Genomic DNA, 17,825 nt, shown 5'->3' with positions numbered 1-17,825 from the left:
GTCAAATCACAGAAAAACAGCACAAAGAGGAATGCCCACTCTCTCATTTACTCACTGCTGCGTGGGGCAAATATGATGCAGTAATGTATCACACCGTCTTCCTCTCGCAATATCAGTTATCAACACCAGTTCCAAACATAAACCCTTTAATTAAAACGTGCAGGGGTTAAAGAAGTTGGTGAAGGAAAACTTGGAATGGGGAACCAAACCACAGCACTAAATGTTTGCGCGGATACATTATTTATCTGTAATAACAACAACATTAACACCAAAAAATGACGCAGCAATTCAGCGAATAAACAGATTATTCCAGCCTTTTCCTTTGTAAACGGGTAGCAGTATTTCTTCTTCTTCATGTACAATTTGTCCTACAATGTATCATATGGCAGAATCGCTGTATGGTGATGCTGCTGTCGTTATGGGTAATGTACCGTGACAGAATCGTGAGTGAGGCCGGGATTATACTCGCTTGGACGCGCACAGATGCGTACTCGGTCCTATTATACTTTTTTTCAATTCCCCCTGAAAGATTTGAAATTAGTGCACTATAGTGTGGTATCTCAGTAGCTCCAAGGGTTGCAAAAAATTGGCAGTCATCAGGACATCAGCAGACAGTTTTTTGTTTAACCCCTCGTGACGACATTTACGTCACTCGGACCCACGGAGAAGCGTTCATCTGTGATTCCCAACCCTACCACAGCAGGGTAGGGTAGGGCAGCATATTAAAATGCAGCTAATGTAATGCTCTGGAGAACGTGATGTAAATGGGGTTTGTTTAAAAACGTGAATAGACCCTTGAGCAAAATTGTAGGTGTAATGTTTCAATTTGCACACATTTTTGTACATTTTTTCGTACATTTATAGAAATAATTATAGTATAAACTACACGAATAGCTCTCTCTCCCTCTCTCTCTCTCACACACACACACACACACACACACACACACACACACACACACACGTTTCTCTATTGTATGTTTTTCCATTTGCAAAGTAAATCTAGTTGCCAGGTTGCTCCTCCGTCTTCATTACTCAAGGCTCCGCTTTATCATCACAGCCTCCCTCGCTTTTCTTCCTACGGACGCTACTTTCAGCACCGGACAGCTCTCGTCGTTCCCACGCTCCGCCCACCTCAGGCAGACTGGCAATGAGAAATCACCACACACGCCGGTGGGCGACTCTTGAGGTGGCCTATTAGAGTTTTATTGGGAGGGACGGTATTTCAAGTACAATTTGCTCTCTTCCTTGTCATTCTTCTCCTCTCACATGGATTTCTCCGAGCGCGAGTAAAAAGAGAACACTGAGCCGAGCACTCCCTTGGATTGCGGGCTGGTGAGGAGTCAGTGTGCCTTTCTCACGAGTTAGCAGACTGGGTTTGTGTCTGGGCTGCTGTTTGGATCACACTGTGTGCGTGTGTATGTTTTTAAACAGAAGAGAGTAAAAGTGTTCTGTCTGGCGAGGACCATAAGATGCAAAGGTGACAAGAGGAAATCATTTGCGGTTTCGTGTTTGGTCGTAGGTATGTTATCCAGGACTTCTTCAGGCGTGTGTTTTAAAGTGTTTCTAATCCCCTGAAGCAGCAGAGAAAAGAGAGTGACTTTGGTGATGCTCGCCACACTTTGCCAAGTGCACATGGTGTCTTCTCTGTGCCTGTGACAAGGAATCATGGCTCTCCTAGTCGTTCCGCTGCTTCTACAAACAGGGCTCGTTTGGGGTTCAAACTACGGTTATGTGGAGTGGTCTGATAATGACCGCGATGATAAGAACCCACCAGTCTTCAGCACTCAAAATATCAACAGGGAGGCACCCCACCATCCGACCTACTACCCGGTACCAGCCACCGAGCGCACGGTGGTGGCGCACAAAATTGAGGAGGACCTGCCCAGGGTGGTGACCGCTTTCTTGCACACCGGGGACTCATCGGCCCTGAGACAGGTCAACTGTTCTCGGAGGTACGAGCTGAGCAGCCTGCGAGGCGGCCTACACGTCGCCTCCCACTATTCCCTCCACAGTATTCTGGACACTGTAGCGCACGCCACAAACTTCCTGAATATGATCCTGCAAGCCAACAGGTCCCGGGAGCAAACCATTCGGAGAGACATCCACTGGTACCACGCGCTGGTTCAAAGCATCCTTGAAGGGGATCCTAAAATCCACAGGGCAGTGGTGACCTTGCACACAGATGCGCCGACGCCGGGACCTCACGTTTTCCTCCAGGCGACGAGAACCGAGAATGAAGTGGTATTGCAGGATTTGTCCAACTCTGCGCACCGTCACCTCAAGGGCAGGAGTCCTGAGACTGATTGGTTTAATGAGTTTAGGGACGGCAGGAGACCACACATGCACAGAAGAATCACGGAGGTATCGGGCTCCAAGAGTGGTACTTATCTTCTAGACAAAAACCAAATTAAGTGGTCTGCGCCATACCTGGAGTGTGAACATGGGACTTTTGTGCCCTATTGGCTGCTCACCCTGTCTGCAGGCTTCTATGGACTTAAGAGCAACTTTGCGCCAGAGTTCAGGTGAGACAGAAAAGTGGCATTTTTCCCCTTAAAATACAGAAAAAAAAAATACTCTTATGATCTGTTACAGTTTACATGTGTTAAGGTATTGTTACAAACAGTTAAAGTGAATCAAATAATCAGCTTCAGATATGGAAATGCTTAAAAGGTATTTAATTGGCAATAATCCTCCATGAGACTTCATGTAAATATGGATCCAACTGCTGCTTTAATAGAAACAGATAGTTAAAAAGCATCTTCACAGATCTATGTAGATGCTTCACTCACCTGTCAAGGTATGTATCTCTGCTACAGCCTGCACTCTAATGAATTCTGCAGGCTTTACACAGTGTTTGTAAGTCAAGAGTTCTGTAGAAGTGTGTGTGTTTGTGGGCAGCATTTAGGTGCATAAAAACACCTAAAGATCTCACATTTCAAGGCTGCAGTCCAAGAGTGTCCTGAAAAGATCAATGAAACCATGAATAAACAATGAAATATCTACTACTGCAATAGGAAACCACTCAGAGGTTCAGGTGCACTTCACCCTTACATCAGTCCAAGTTGCAATGCATCAGTCAATGTATCACTCACACTCACAGTATCACTAGAGTAAAATAACACGAGTGAGAAAACTCATTTGAAAAGGCAGTTAAAAAATGGATGAATGGATTTGGTAAATATTGACCAAAAAGCTGTTAATAAAAAGGAAGAAAATTTACCCTTGATGCCAATTTTTGGATGTGCAATTTTACCCAAATTTTTCTTCCAGACACAGACACAGATCTACTTACACCTTCAAGAGCATGTAAAATATTCCTGAATTGTCACTACATAATAAACAGGACTAACTGAATTTGGATGATGCTGTGATGCACAGTGCTCAGTGGTGTGTTGTGCCTGGGATTTGGGCCTCGGCCTGGCAAGCATCCACACAGATGATGTGTCCCTGAGCAAAATGCTGCATCACTACCTGCTCCAGGGACACTAATGCTTAGACTTTCATTGTGTGAATTTTCATCAGCATCAGCGTGATCCACAGTTTTAGATTACCTTAAATTCCCAGAGATGTTTGTTAGAGCTGCTCAGAAGTTAAGCACATCTCTTGTAGAGTAGCTTCAACTTGCTGTAATGACTCAGTCAGTCTGTGCTGCCTTGTTCATCTCCAAAAAAGGATTCAAGTCATGCCTGGGATATTGCCTGTTTTAAACTATCAACTTGTCATGATGAGGATGTCTAACTAGTTGAGAAAGATGGAAGATCCGCTTGTGTCAGTCGCCTAAGGCGTCTGGAAAATGTTAAGTGTGATTAAATCAGTTCAGTGAATGAATTCGTAATTAAATCAATCGACTATTCCAGCCCAGCCAGGAGGGTTTTGAGTGAGTTTAAATGATTGTGACATTTTACAAGTCACTGTGATTTGTGACATTTAGAAGACGAAAAGTCAGATACTTCAAGTCATGCATTAAATCCCATTTGTGAAATTGCATATGAACTCAGAGGGGATGCTGGATTACAGAGAAGCTGCAGTCTGTAATCCAGAGACATGCAAGCTGTGTGAGTTAACCACTTTTAGGGGTTTGTGACCTTTTGATGTAAATGTAAAGATTAAAATGAACCAAGACCTTGGAAATAGTGATTTTGGAAAAGTCTAAACTCAAGGTCCACATAGTATCTTTTCCCCCCAGAGCTTTCCAGTTTTCAAGATCAAGAAATCACTGTCGTACTTTTAGTAATATAGTTTGGCATTTGTCAGAATTGAGTGTGGAGTCAGCAGAGGGAGCCAAGGGAAATGTCAAGTTACGAGTGAAAATAATAAAGTGGGTGTTTAAAACCTGAGTGTGTATCTCAGAGAAATACAGTCTGTAACGGCGTATAAATATTGGCTGCAAGTACACAACCATTGCTTTTCTCCTCCCTCTACTTTCTGTAATGCGGGTTGTGCTATGCTGCTTCTTCCACTCATCTCATTCCCGTGATGACATTTCTAAAAATAGAAAGTTTGTTGGCTCTTGACAGAAAAGCATAAGGTAGTGGAGATAAGTCAGAGCCACCATGTCTTCTACTTTCTATTTCAAAGTAGAAGCCTTATCATTTTTTGCCCCCCCCTTCAGCCCATATATCAAATTTGTTCAGTCTTTTTATAAAGAAAACGCAGTCACAAAGTATATGATCATTACTTTGGATCTGAAGTCAAATTTTTAGGTAATGAGGGAAGGAGAGTGACTCCATTATTACACTCAGTGTTTCTGTCAAAGGTTATATGATGTTTGTCTGTCTTGTTGACTAGACTAGGCTTCAGGGAAGAAGCAAAAGTTTGATATGTGCAAATCACAACCAGAATAAAATCTGAAAAAAAGAACCCAGTAGCCTTACCTTGAGTATCATTACACAGGGCCTATAATTAGAATGCAAAGACAAACATATTCAGAGGGAGTTTAACAGTAACTGCAGAGAAATAACTGAATACTGATTTTTTCTTTTATAGAAACCATACCCACTCTTCTGTCTGTGCGATAATACTCTATTCAGTGAAAACAAGAGCAGCTGACATAGACATACAGTAAATGACCATGTGCAAATCTGTACTGAGTCAGTCACTGTCTTTAAATTATAGTGCTGTGTATAAGTCTGAAGCCATCCCTCTTTGTTTATGTTTTTAGGTTCCTGTCATTTTTTTAAAGCGTCCTTTATTAATCATTCTCAGGCTTTATGAAGGTCTTTCAAAGTTTGTCTTTGGACATTGGCTGCTTTTTCACTCATTTTCAGTTCAGTCCTTGTACCTGACACTTTTCAGAGAAATACCTTTCTTTGTTTGTTAACCGATTAATCATTCAAGCATAAAAAAAAGACATCTAACTCAAGGGATGAACCAGTGTTGTGTCTGTAACAGAACACTTGGCAAAGGACCCATTTTTATATTGTTATATTGCTTTCTTACCAGCAGCCTGTCACAAAAACATATAATTTTTTTCCATTTCTTTAGTTGTACCTACATATAATGCCAAAGATAACACAGTTTGAAAGACAGGAAATAGTATTTTTTACAGAAAAAATGTGGATCCCAAACAACTGTTTGCTGAAAACTTGATATATTTTAGTATGGTGTGAGGAAACTGGACAAGCAGAGGATAGAAGAAGAAGTGGGCAGGCCTAAAAGCTATCTGTAGCAGGTGAGCTGTCTCTGACAGTCATGTCCTTAAGAAATCCTTAAAAACTCCAGCAAAGACCTGACCTGACCTGCATTTGGCCCTGAAGCACCATCAGAAATGGTCTCAGTGGAGGGGTGGCTGGCAAGAAGCCATTCTTAAGGAAGGGAAACAGGGACAACCTTGGAATCATGAAATTAGGATTTAAGCAGCGCGGAGCAGCAGTTTGGAAATAGCTTGCAAGTGACTGATGGTGATCACGCAGCCTTAATGGGTGGCGTTCGTGTGCTCATCCTATTGTCTGACAACTGAAACAGAAAAATATGCAAATGAGGACAGCTTTACTGTGAATTTGGATGGACTAAAATAGGCTATATGTGAGCACAGAGAGCAGGAGAGGAGCAAACAGATGTAAAGTGCTGACATGGGCTGGCATTAGGCACAGTGCCATCAGCAACATTTAAAATTGTTAGCTTAGCACCAGTTTTCATTTTAACAGTATTTACAGCTAACAATGCAGATCAGTTGAGTTAGCTTCAGACTGAATATGTCAACAACCACTGGATCAAGGACAAAATATGACATTTTCCATTTGATTTGGTGATACTCTGACTTTTTCTGTCTATCACCACCAAGAGGCTGACATTTCAGCTTCTCGGTTTAGTGTATTCTTGATAGACCCTCACCCTCAAGCCAGTACAATTATCAGGTCACAGTTTCCATGCCTTCATATCTAATTCCCTTCAGTTTAAGCTTTACTGTACACTGCAACCTGTAATGCCTTCAACTAGTGAACATGATAATCAACATGTTAGATTCTGAGTGGGATAGCACGCTGACATTAGCAGTTGCCACAAAGTAACATGTTGCACATGACATCATCGAGCTGTCATTGTGGCTTTACGTTCTTGGAGGAAATGGATCTGATGGATTGATTAGTGAGAGGGAGAAGAGGGATAAATCATCTTAGAGAAATAAAGGCCCATCTATGATGTGTAAATGTAAAGAAACACCCTTTTAGTCTTGCATTTGTCTTCAAAATCATTTGTTGTGTTTTAGCAGAAATGATAAAATTCTACACTGAGCACACACCACCGTGCACTGTTTCTCCCAATGGTACTTTGAGAAATTTGTGCCTTATGTTGCCTTGCACATCTCTCTATTTCTTCTGTTTTCTGGATCCACCAAGCCTTGACCTGTGAACATGACTCTGCACGCACACAAATACATACAAGCATAAACACATTTACCTCTCTTTCTTTCTTGTGCACTTGAGTAGAGTGGTAGCCAAAGCCTCTCTCTCTCTCTCTCTCTCTGTGGTTGTTTGTTCTACTTCCCATCAGCCAGACGGGGGTAACAGGTGTCAGGCTCCACTTCACTATAAATGCGTGGAGGAACTGACAGGCGAGGTTTAATAAAGGAAAACCGAGCATCATTTATATGTGTGCATGATAAATGGGAGCTAGAAAGTCATAAACAAAGATATCTACCCACTGTAGGCTGTATAGTGTTAGCCGAAGTGAACCAGCTGAAGTCGCAGGCTTTAGTGTATTTCAGTCACATCCCTCACCAGTTTATTTAACCTTATTCACTTCACAGTCTGAAACTGTAGTGGCTCACTGCTGCACAGTCTCCATGTACTGAACTTGTCCGGGTCTCAGAGCAGCAAGAAAACAAAAATATTTCTCACCTTTGGCATGAAAATCCTAAGAATCTGATGCTGAATGACTGCCCGAGAGCACAGAACATACCCCACATAAACACTGCCTTTAAAACCGCTGTTTGGACACGGAAACATGGGATCAAGAAAAACTAAAAGAACCGTTTGCACTGGCAAAAGAGAAACATAAACTTACAAAATCTATAATCCATATTTTTTTTCTTCAAATCACACAAAAAGACCAAAGCAAACTATGCAGATCACAGTTGCTGTCTAAAACATATAAATTAACCACAATAGTGCACTACCTGGCATGCTCCCTCGTTATGATGAACATGATTATTTTTATTCAAACGTACCAGCCTGCTGCCTCGAAGCTCACTACAGCACCAAATGTGTAATAATCCACTGTTGAAAACAGTCCAACAAATGTGCTTAAACACTACAGTGCTCGGCTGTTCTGGAACCAGGAGCTGTTTATAGCAACTCGGGTGACCTCTAGTTTTTAATTTGGAGTTATCATCAGGATAAAAAAGGTTCTTAGAATTAGAAAACTGATGATATTTCCATTAGCCTGAACTACATGCTACCCATTCAGTATGTTTATTGTTAATTATCATTAGTTAACTTTCTAAACATCAGTATGTTGTCATGGTAACTTTATGTGCTTATTAGGTACAAATGGGCTTCAACTAACTCGTTGTATTAGACATCGTATCGCAAAAGTTGTCTGTCTTTGATTTGTCTGTGGCTTAATCAGCAGAAAACAAAGTGACAGGATACAGTAATTGTACTGAGCCAAACCGATGAGGCAAATGATGAGGCACATCACTCAAGGCAAAATGACCTGACAAAGAGATTCCAGCTAAAATGCAGCAAAGCACATCAGGGCAACCTTCACAGTCAGCACCCTGCGTGGCATTTCCAGCAACTTAAAAAGTCCAGAAAATTTGTACAGCTGTACAACACACAGAGCGAATCAAGACGCCAAACCCTGAAAACATGTGTTCTTAAATTGGATGGAACAAGCAGTACAATCTTTATACTGAAAGCGTTTCTTAGCAATTTCTCAGTGTCTGGAAAAAAGTAGCATACTATAAATCCAACCCTGCTTCTTTCGTCTTTTCCCTTACCTCCATCACTCTTAATTCTTTTCCCCTTCAATTTATTTATATCCATTTCTTTCTGCTACTCCTCCCTTCTCCTGCTTGTTACACCTTTAACCTCACTTCCCCTGAGCATTGCTCTTCCTCGTGTTTTTAATTTTCTTCTCTTTCGTTCTGACCTCACCTGCATCTGTGTACTCCTCGTTTTTCCCTCCCATTCTGTTTCCCTTTCCTTCTATTCCCCTTTAACTACACTATTTTTCTTCCCCATTAAACACATCTGATTCTTCAATTTCGTTTTTTTCTTTTATTTATGCCTCACAATATCTCTGCTTCTTCCTTCCTCTCTTTTCCTTTGTACTCTTATCCTCATCTTTCCACATCTCTTTCTCTCTCACAGGGGTGTTGTTCGTGTGGATGTGAACCTGCAGGATGTGGACATTGACCAGTGCTCCAACAGTGGCTGGTTTGGCGGGACTCATCGCTGTAATCTTACCAGTATGGAAGTGAGTCCGTCACTACTTTGCTTATGTCATTCTTGTGTATTATGAAAGAAATTAATTTTATTGCCTAGTAAAATCTGAATGGTAAACAGTTTCTCCATACTGTCTCTGATATAATGTTCCCTGTTCACCAGCTTAGGTTAGTACCACCCAGACGGTGCAGGTAAGGCTGAAGGGAACGAAAACGGGTACAAACAATCTCACGGCATTCCCTACAATATTAAGTAAAAGGGAAAGAACGCAAACTACTGTGTTCCCAGCTGACCTGCAACATTTTGATAAATGATGCTTTCTCTTTTTTCATGCAGAACTTGCAAAAATGCTTTCCTTGATGTGCATCCCTTTTTATAGTAGCCATGAAACAAAAACAAAACAAAAGAAAAAGTCCGCCTTAGGCGGATGAAGCTATATCAGTATGCACCATTTTTTAGGGTCAGGAAGGCCTTTGTGGTCTTCAAAGTTTTTGGCGTATTCATTACTTACTGAGATGTTTCAGTTTTTACTAAAATGTTAAGCTGACAACAGCGTAGCTGTTCACTGACCAACATCGAAATTTTGAATTTCCCGTCTCAGCTCATCCAGTCTTGTTTCCTTCACCTCTGAAATATTGCAAAAATCAAACCTTTATTGTTATTCAATCATCTGGAATGTTTAGTACACAATTTGATTTTCTCTACTGTCTTGATTATTGTAATTCACTTTTTACTTGTTTATTTCAATCCTCCATAGCCAGACTCCAATTGGTGCTAGTCTGTGTTCTAAGATCACACCTATTCTTGCATCCCTTCACTGGCTTCCAGTGAAATTCAGAACCCCCTTTAAAATCCTGTTATTAACATATAAAGCTCTACATGGACAGGCCCCTCCTTATATATGAGACCCACTGAAACCTTATCACTGCAGCCGGCCTCTCCGATCCTCTAACCAGGGTCTCCTAACTGTTCAACACAATTTTAAAACCAGAGGAGATCATGCTTTTTCAAACTGTCTAACTCTGTGTTTTGAAAAGTGCTGTATAAATAGAGATATTATTATTATTATTATCCATCCATCAAGCCACAGAGCTAGCAGATTTTGTCATCACTGAAATGTCTGAGAAAACAAAACTCACTGCACTATAAAGTAGTTTGGTGCCTGTGGACTTAAGAGTCCTGCAGGGCTGTCCGTGATGTGTGTGTGTCCTCTTGACGGCAGAGCGTTCTCATCTGTGTGACTGGTATGACAGAACTGGCAGCAGACTCATCACGTTTTGCCACTTTCTGAGTGTCAGAAAGACAGAGAACAATGAGATAGTTCTGTATTTGTGTCTGTTTGCATGTGAGTGGGCCCGCCTCTGCGTTTGCCACTTTGTTTGAGTCAGTGCAAATGCGTGATTTTTGTAGAGAGCCTGTCTGACTCTGGCATGGGAGAGTAGCTGCTCGGGCATGCATGGCATGTTGCTGGCCATATGATGTATAATAAATGCAGTGTAATGAAATGCAGCAAGATGAGATGAATTATTGACCATGCTCTTTGTTTGTGTGCCCCCCTCAGCCCCCCTTACCAGTCTGTTACGGGGTGTGGGAGTGGGTAAATGGAAGGGGGGGGGGGTCTTTTGTGTTGTTTCCTCTGCATTCGTCTAATAAAATCTGAATGGTGTTGCTGATAGGTTCTTCTGTTCTGATCTGCGGGTTTGACGACCTTTAAGTTGCCAAGGCCATTCTAGGCTGTCTGATCACTGTCACCAAATTGCTTTCAATTATGCTAGGTGTGTGTGTCCTGTCTATATGGGCTATTTTACACTTGTGAGCTTTTACTTTTTTACTTAGAACATTTGCTTTCAAAATGCCGCAAATATAGTTGGACTTAAAACATCACGAAGGGACGGTTTGAAATGGTCATCGCAGAGCTCACAGCTTCTATGATTAATTTCCTTCACACACTATATTTGGCCAAGCAGTAGCCAGTGATTCAGTGCCATCTTGAAGCTGCAGTGTTGTTTTTCTCTTGTTGTTTGAAATGTAATGAGGAGCTTAGAGAGCAGAAATTAAGACACTGGCAAACAGCACGGAATTAAAACTTTATATTATAAATGTTTTCTTAGAGAGAACAAATATTGACTAAGAAACAATGTCATCAATCTTGCCTACGGATGATTTCATAGAGTAATGAAATCCACAATTGGAACAGACTCTTCTTGCAGTACTTATTTAGACATGCTACAGCTGTTTGGTCTCTGAGAATTTTAAAGGGAGGGCAGTGCGGAGCCAAAGATACTGGGATATATTATAAAGAAATAAAACAACAGGACGCCTAATGGAACTAGCGACACGAGCATGCTAACATGCCAGTGTTTATCAGGTTTAACGTTTAACCAAATCTGAGAACTTGATGGCTAGACTGCTGATTTAGCCTTTGGAGCAGCAGACAAATTTTCAGCGCTTTGGTGCAGACAGCAGAAATCCATGCCAAAGCTTCCTGCTTAGCTGTTGCTCACCAGTGCAGAAAATGTAGGTTGAAAGATGCATTTTGGCAAATACAGTCCCTCATTTGGTCTTTCTACCTGCACACAGCTCAAACATGACTGGTCAGACTACAAACAGAAACCAGTATCTGCTACCAAAAATCTTGACTCTTGTCCACTTTTATCTGCACATTCATATCAAAATGAATATGTAACTTGTCTGCCACAAGCTTAGCATTTTAGCATGCCACTATAGCAGTTGGTAAATATTTCTAAATATATCTTAAATGCAGAAATGCTCAGTGGCATTTTAAATTCCCCTGAAGGTGTTCAAGCTTCTTTAAGATGCACAGACTGACAGATAAATAAAGATAAGCGAAGATAAATAAAGAGATGCGAGAATCATGTGAAATACAGAGCTGTCATGATAGCGAAGGAAAGTGACTCTACTGTAAATAAAACCCAACGGCACGCTCTTAGCTGGTGCTTAAATGCTACTGAACACTTGGGAATACAAGCTGTTTGCCTTTCACTTAATGCTCTATGAATCAGGTAGCAAATAACTGACAAACAGTGCATTCGTGCCTCATAGAGATTTCTTACTGTTTTAAATTTTGAATGTGAAATGTCCAGCATCTAGTTTCACTCTCACCCCTGCCCTTTCCTTTCTGCACCAATCCACTCTCGATATCTCACTCAATTCATTTCTTCATTTATATCTTTTTCCAGCTCACTCCTGCTCAATGTAATTAATTGCTTATTGCTGAGCACAATTCAGCCAGCCCGTTACCCCTATTTTAAGTGTAGTTCTTTGGGGACTTTACCTCAATTTTCTTGTTCAAATCAAAGCCTGAGGCTGAGTGCAGCCTTAAGCCTCCATGAAAAACGATCTGGCATCTAATATAGTATCTGAGCAGCCACGCCACAATCACAATAAGGACCGAACAGGGGGGAAAGCGCTTCTTTGTCCCAGCGTCCCTATTAAACAACAGTTCATTTCTAAATCCTGCTAAATACATTTTTTGTGGGAAATGGGCTGTGGAAAGTTGATGCGAGGCTCATTGCTTTCCCCATCCAGTACAAACATACCCCGAGGCTCCGTCTCACAGTGAAACATAATAATGAAACAGTCTCCGGTAATGTCATGCAGCGTTGTGTCAGCTTTGCGTTTGGAAAGTGACACCCACCTCTCACTGTTGCTGTGATGTAATGGTTCAGTCACTTTGTAGATGATCAACTTTTATATCAACACTCTGCAGTTTTTCCTCCTCTGTTTCCAGTGAAATGTCCTCCTTCTTTTTTAGAGGCTGTTTAGTGAAACAGGTTTGGGGAGGTTTATTGTCTGTAATGTATCCAAATGGTGTGTCTAATAAACCCTGACTCTGGCTGCTTTTGAATGAGCTCTATTGCCAAATTGCAATTCTGAGTACCACATTGGCACTTTTTCAGATTTTTCATTTTTGTCCTTTTCGCTTGCTGTAGTACCACTACATTTGCCAACAATAGAATTAACTTTGAATAGCCTCTAGAGGCACAGGGTGGGAATCAGTGGGATTATCAGGCAGTTGTTACTGCATCTGGAAACTTGATGAGCGTTACAAACTGTATAACGTGACCTATGAGTTTCACATTAGCCTGCTAGTTGCAATTTGTGCCGCATGGTTCTGCAGTGGTGTTGCCTCACAGCAAGAAGGTTCCTGTTTTGAACCCCAGCTGGGGCCTTTCTGTGTGGAGTTTGCATGTTCTCCCTGTGCCTACATGGGTTTCCTCCAGGCTTCCTCCCACAGTCCAATAGGCATGCATGTAAGGTTATTTGGTGGTTTTAATTTGCCTATGGAATTGAGTATATAAAGTGCTTTAAATGTACAGAATAAGGTGCTATGGCTATATGGTTTTCTTTTTTAAAAAAAAAGCACCTTGTAGTCTAGCCCCAGACACCCAGTCGGTAACCACCAGTCGTGGAAAACGTGTATTCTGTGAGCGGTTGCTGGCAGTCAGTCAGTGAAACTGGCTATAAAGAGGTACATGGTGCAGCACCAAAAACCTCCTTGTGTTTGTGTTCAAAAATTGAATGATTTAACTCTATATGACTACATTTCAGTTGAAATTATTTTTACTTATGGAGCTGATCACATGCAGGTTGACATTATTTTCATGTATTTAATCAATAAATAAATTTAAAAAAAAGTAAGATAGCCTTTAATTTTTAAAGTTGAGGAAAAGGCACATGTACACTGGTTAAATAATTCTATGAAGTTCCATAATTGTGCTGTTATTTAGAATAGCAGCATTATATTGTGTACCTCACATGTATTTATATTGCATTTTATTAAGTTAATATTATTCTGTTTTGAACAATCAAAATATGTAAAAATGACAATGAATATACTCAGAACTGTCATTGCACATGAGCTCATTAATGAATTATTTATTGTATTTTGTCATTGTTTTGGCAACTTTTGCTGGCAGACATTTTACCGTTTTTTTTCTTGCGTTTCTATGGTTGAGCTTTGTTCTTCCTTCTTCTTCTCCTTGGTCTTTTTCCCGGTCTGCCCAGATACAGCAGCTGAGGAGGAAGGTAGGATGTGTCACCATGAACCAAATACAAGACTTCATGCATTATGGATACTCAGTCGTAGGGGAAGCATCTTACATAAGGAGCCACTGCTTATATAATTAGATGAAGACTAGAGCATGATTAGTGTGGGTGATTTGTGACTGGATGTTGCTAAGTAGGTTTATGTATTTTCTTTTGTGTGTACTATTTTTTAATCTAAGTAGATGCTAATGGGTGTGCAGGATGTTTGCATAACTGCCTGTCGGTGTGCGCGTTTTCGCTGCCCGTTCTGTGAATTGTGCCACTGGAGATAAAGGGCTTCAAAGGCAGAGCTCTACTAATGAGTGTAAACTGCTGTGACAGCCAAAGAGGGTTACCCCCTCTGTCTCTCTCCTGGCTTTCTCTCCTCAATCAGCCACACGTCCTCCTCGCTCTTTCTTCCTCTTTTCCACACGCTCTCTATCCATGGCTCTTCACTTTCTCACAATTTTCACTAATACACTCTACTCATCTGTCTCGTAGCCCACTCTTGTTTCTATTTTGCTTACTCTAATACCCGTACTGCCTATCCATGTTTCCATTTCCTTGCCAAGTTCTCCGAGGAGAGCAAAAACACAGGCTAAAAAAAAAACTATGAAAAAAACCTGTGATTTTCTTGCTTTTGTTAGCCCAGCACATGAAATAACTTCTTCTTCTGCTGCTTTAAACGCTGTGGCAGTTGTTGAAACTCCTCCCTGTGTACACACTCATACTCTCTGGAGACCTTTCTGTGGGTTTACCTCCAGTGAGATACGAAAATCACAATTCACAGCAACTTTGCTGGACAGAGGAACACTATTATTCCTGGCTGCAGCTCAGCCACAGTTTATAACGATGTTCGAGCCCTTCTGTTCTCAAAAATTAATTACCTGGACACATGTGGCCCTTCTGCAATACAATCAGACTGTATGGGGTGAAAAAAAGGACATGAATATAAATGTTTGCTTTTGCCTCACTGTGTGGAATTTGGTGTCCTTATCATCCCTGGCACATTGCTGCGGAAGAAGAGGATTTAAGCTTCACAAGCCTTAAAGTCAGTATAAATGCTGCATGTAAGGAAGGGGATACACAGCTGAATAAGAAACTGCAACGGCCTGTGCAGATGTTACCACTAAAGGATGTTCAGGTATAAAGAATATGCTAATTTCTCCATGGTATGAAGTACTGTGGCTGTCAAAAAAGGAGACTCATGCCTGCCTTTTACCTGCTTTATCACAAGTAGGTGAGAAAAGGGTGATTTTGGGAGCAGAGAAGACAAAAAAAAGTAACGTGCTCTGCACAGTCTTTTCCTTTTTTAACCTTCATTTTTCTGTTTTGTTCAGTCAGAGGCTCTCCGTCTCTCCTCAGGGAAGTGTGAAGCTCTACAGCCTAAGCTAGGATGAAGTGTTTGAAGACTTAGTGCATCTGTACACCATTTGGCAATGCATGTGTGCGTTTACATTTTTTCTTTTTGCCTTTTTTCATCATCAAAGAGACTATAAGGAGCAAAATTCAAAGCTGCATTAAAGAGGTTCAAGCTAAGGTAAATATTCCCTCAATTCAATGAACCAAGCTTTGCTGTGGAGCTAAGCTAAATTTTGCTTTATAGTAAAAAAAATTTTTTTTCCCTGCAGAGGGCTGCAGGGAATGCAATAAGCATAAATTCACATTATGGACTGTACCATATCATCAAAGACTAGTGCCATTTTGGGTGATCCTATAAACATTCATGACTGTATAAAGTTAGGGGCTTCTTTCCAAATGAGCCCGCTCACATAGAACATGTATCCTGCTGAATAGATGTGTTATATTGCATAGACTACAAAACGTACAGTCCAGATCACCAAATGCATGGTTTGAAGAAAATATTACTGTAGGAAACAAAAATTTGGAGAGAGTTCTGATGAAAAAATGATCAGCAGTTTTGATCCCCAATAGTCTGATGATGAGATGAAGAGCATGCACTTGGCGATGGTAGAGAGGAAGAACCCCCATCCAGAACCAAGCTGAGGGAGGGACAGCCATCTTTAAACTAACCCCCAGCCTCAAATGATTGGAGGTGAATTTAAAGAGAAAACAGAAAAAGAGGAGCATAGGGAATCCATGAGCAACAAACAAGATCAAATCTAAACTACAGGCGAGAGTAGAAAAGAGTGATGTGAGGGCAATTTTATTGTTATATTGTTAAATGTCAGCTGGGATAGGCTCCAGCCCCTCTGCGACCCTGAACAGGATAGGCGGAAGAGAATGGATGGATGGATGGATGGATGGATGGATGGATGGATATTGTTAAATTAAGTAGTTGCTGCTGCTGTGCACACTTAAAAGGATTTACACTATTTGACTTCACAAAAGTTTGACAGTAAACATAATATTTTCTGCTATCATCTTTTTAAATTAAAACAGTATATGTATTATTTATGTATATACACCCGAGAGCCATGATGTTACTGATCTGAACAGAAATCAACTTCCTTTATAGAGAAAATAAAGAAATGTGTGTAATGGGCTCTTATGGTATCTAGCTTCCTCGTAATGCTAATACAGTAGCTAGTAATTAGTTATTAGCCATCTGCCCTGCTTTCATAGCTCTGCCAGTCTGAGTATCAGTCTTCTCTCTTTCTTTTAATTTCAGTAAAAGTAACAACTGTTCAATATTTATTTGCTCCAACTGCAACATGATCTGCTCAGCTCAGTTGATGCTGATTGAAGTAAATGAAGAGACTAAACAGAAAATTTGAGTTTTACAGTAAGAAAAAAAACATAAACAACAAAAAAAACCCATTTTATTTTATTTTTGCCAGTAGATGTCACATAGTCTTTTTAGCCACGCACTTTACAATGTGTCAGTCCTTTTCTGATTGGTCTTAGTGGGCTTGATGTTGTTCTTTTATGTGTGTAAGCTTTAAGACTTGTTTCAGAGTGTTTTTGAAACTTGAACCAAACTCTGTAGCAAAACTTTGCAGCTCTTTAATGCCTGTTTTTATTTCCATATTAGTACAAAATCATCTTGAATAATTTTCTTTGATCCTTAATTAAGCTGCTGATGCATAGCTTGAAGTGAGGAGGCATGGTGAAAGACACAAATGCTTATAGGAATGAGTAGAGAATGAGAAGGGAAGAGAGGAATTAAGAATGACAGCATAGAGGGACAGTCATCAGGGAGGATTCATCCTCCACAGAGAAACACCATTCACTCTCTAATCTGCTGCCCGCAGCTCAGCGGCTGCCACGGCAAAATGCAAGAGCCTGTTAAGTCGGCGGCAGCAGTTGGATCTTAATTGAGTGAGGCCTCCCAGACGAGTCCACGTGGGGAGCTGGAGACCACCCACCCAGATGTTTGCTAAATGGTAAATGGACTGGTTCTTATATAGCGCTTTCTACTCTACTTTGAGCACTTTATACAACACCCCTTGTTCACCCATTCAGACCAGCACTGCATTTCTATCTAACATTCACACACATTTATACTCTGATGGCTATATCGGAGAGCAACTTGGGGTTCAGTATCTTGTCCAAGGATACTCTGGCAGGCAGACTGGAGCAGCCAGGGATCGAACCACCAACCTTCCAGTTAGTAGCTCTACCTCCTGAGCTATTTGTGTGGGAAACCATCTCATAAGTCTTAAAATGCCAAGTGAGACTTTTGTTTTGTTCCCGATACATTTCCTAAGGCTGCTCAGAAAATCTGTGGTAACATTTTAAATATTTTGCTCTCAATGTCGATCACAGCCATTAAATTCTGAATTTCCAGCCCTATCATTTCTGTCCCTCTTGCTGTCCTTTAAGTATCACTCAGCTCAATCCTCCCAGTGACTCTCTCCACAGTCACAGCACTGGCTGAAACAGCGACAAGCCACCAATCAATAGCTGGCTCTATATCTCAGTTTT

At 41.0% G+C, this 17,825-nt stretch overlaps 1 protein-coding gene across 1 annotated transcript in view; it reads left to right on the top strand.

Annotated features, from left to right (window-relative positions):
• The first annotated feature begins 1,665 nt into the window (after window positions 1-1,665).
• gpr158b (G protein-coupled receptor 158b) overlaps window positions 1,666-17,825 on the top strand; it is a 67,490-nt gene continuing 51,330 nt past the window's right edge. Inside the window, exons 1-3 of the mRNA XM_030751522.1 lie at window positions 1,666-2,522; window positions 8,814-8,919; window positions 9,056-9,079. Coding sequence (XP_030607382.1) covers window positions 1,666-2,522; window positions 8,814-8,919; window positions 9,056-9,079 — 987 coding nt within the window. The remainder of the gene's footprint in view (window positions 2,523-8,813; window positions 8,920-9,055; window positions 9,080-17,825) is intronic.

The sequence above is a fragment of the Archocentrus centrarchus genome, chromosome 17, assembly GCF_007364275.1.
Source record: "Archocentrus centrarchus isolate MPI-CPG fArcCen1 chromosome 17, fArcCen1, whole genome shotgun sequence".
Taxonomy (NCBI): domain Eukaryota; kingdom Metazoa; phylum Chordata; class Actinopteri; order Cichliformes; family Cichlidae; genus Archocentrus; species Archocentrus centrarchus.
Note: the sequence above shows the minus strand (reverse complement) of the source record. Positions and strands in the feature narration are given on the sequence as shown.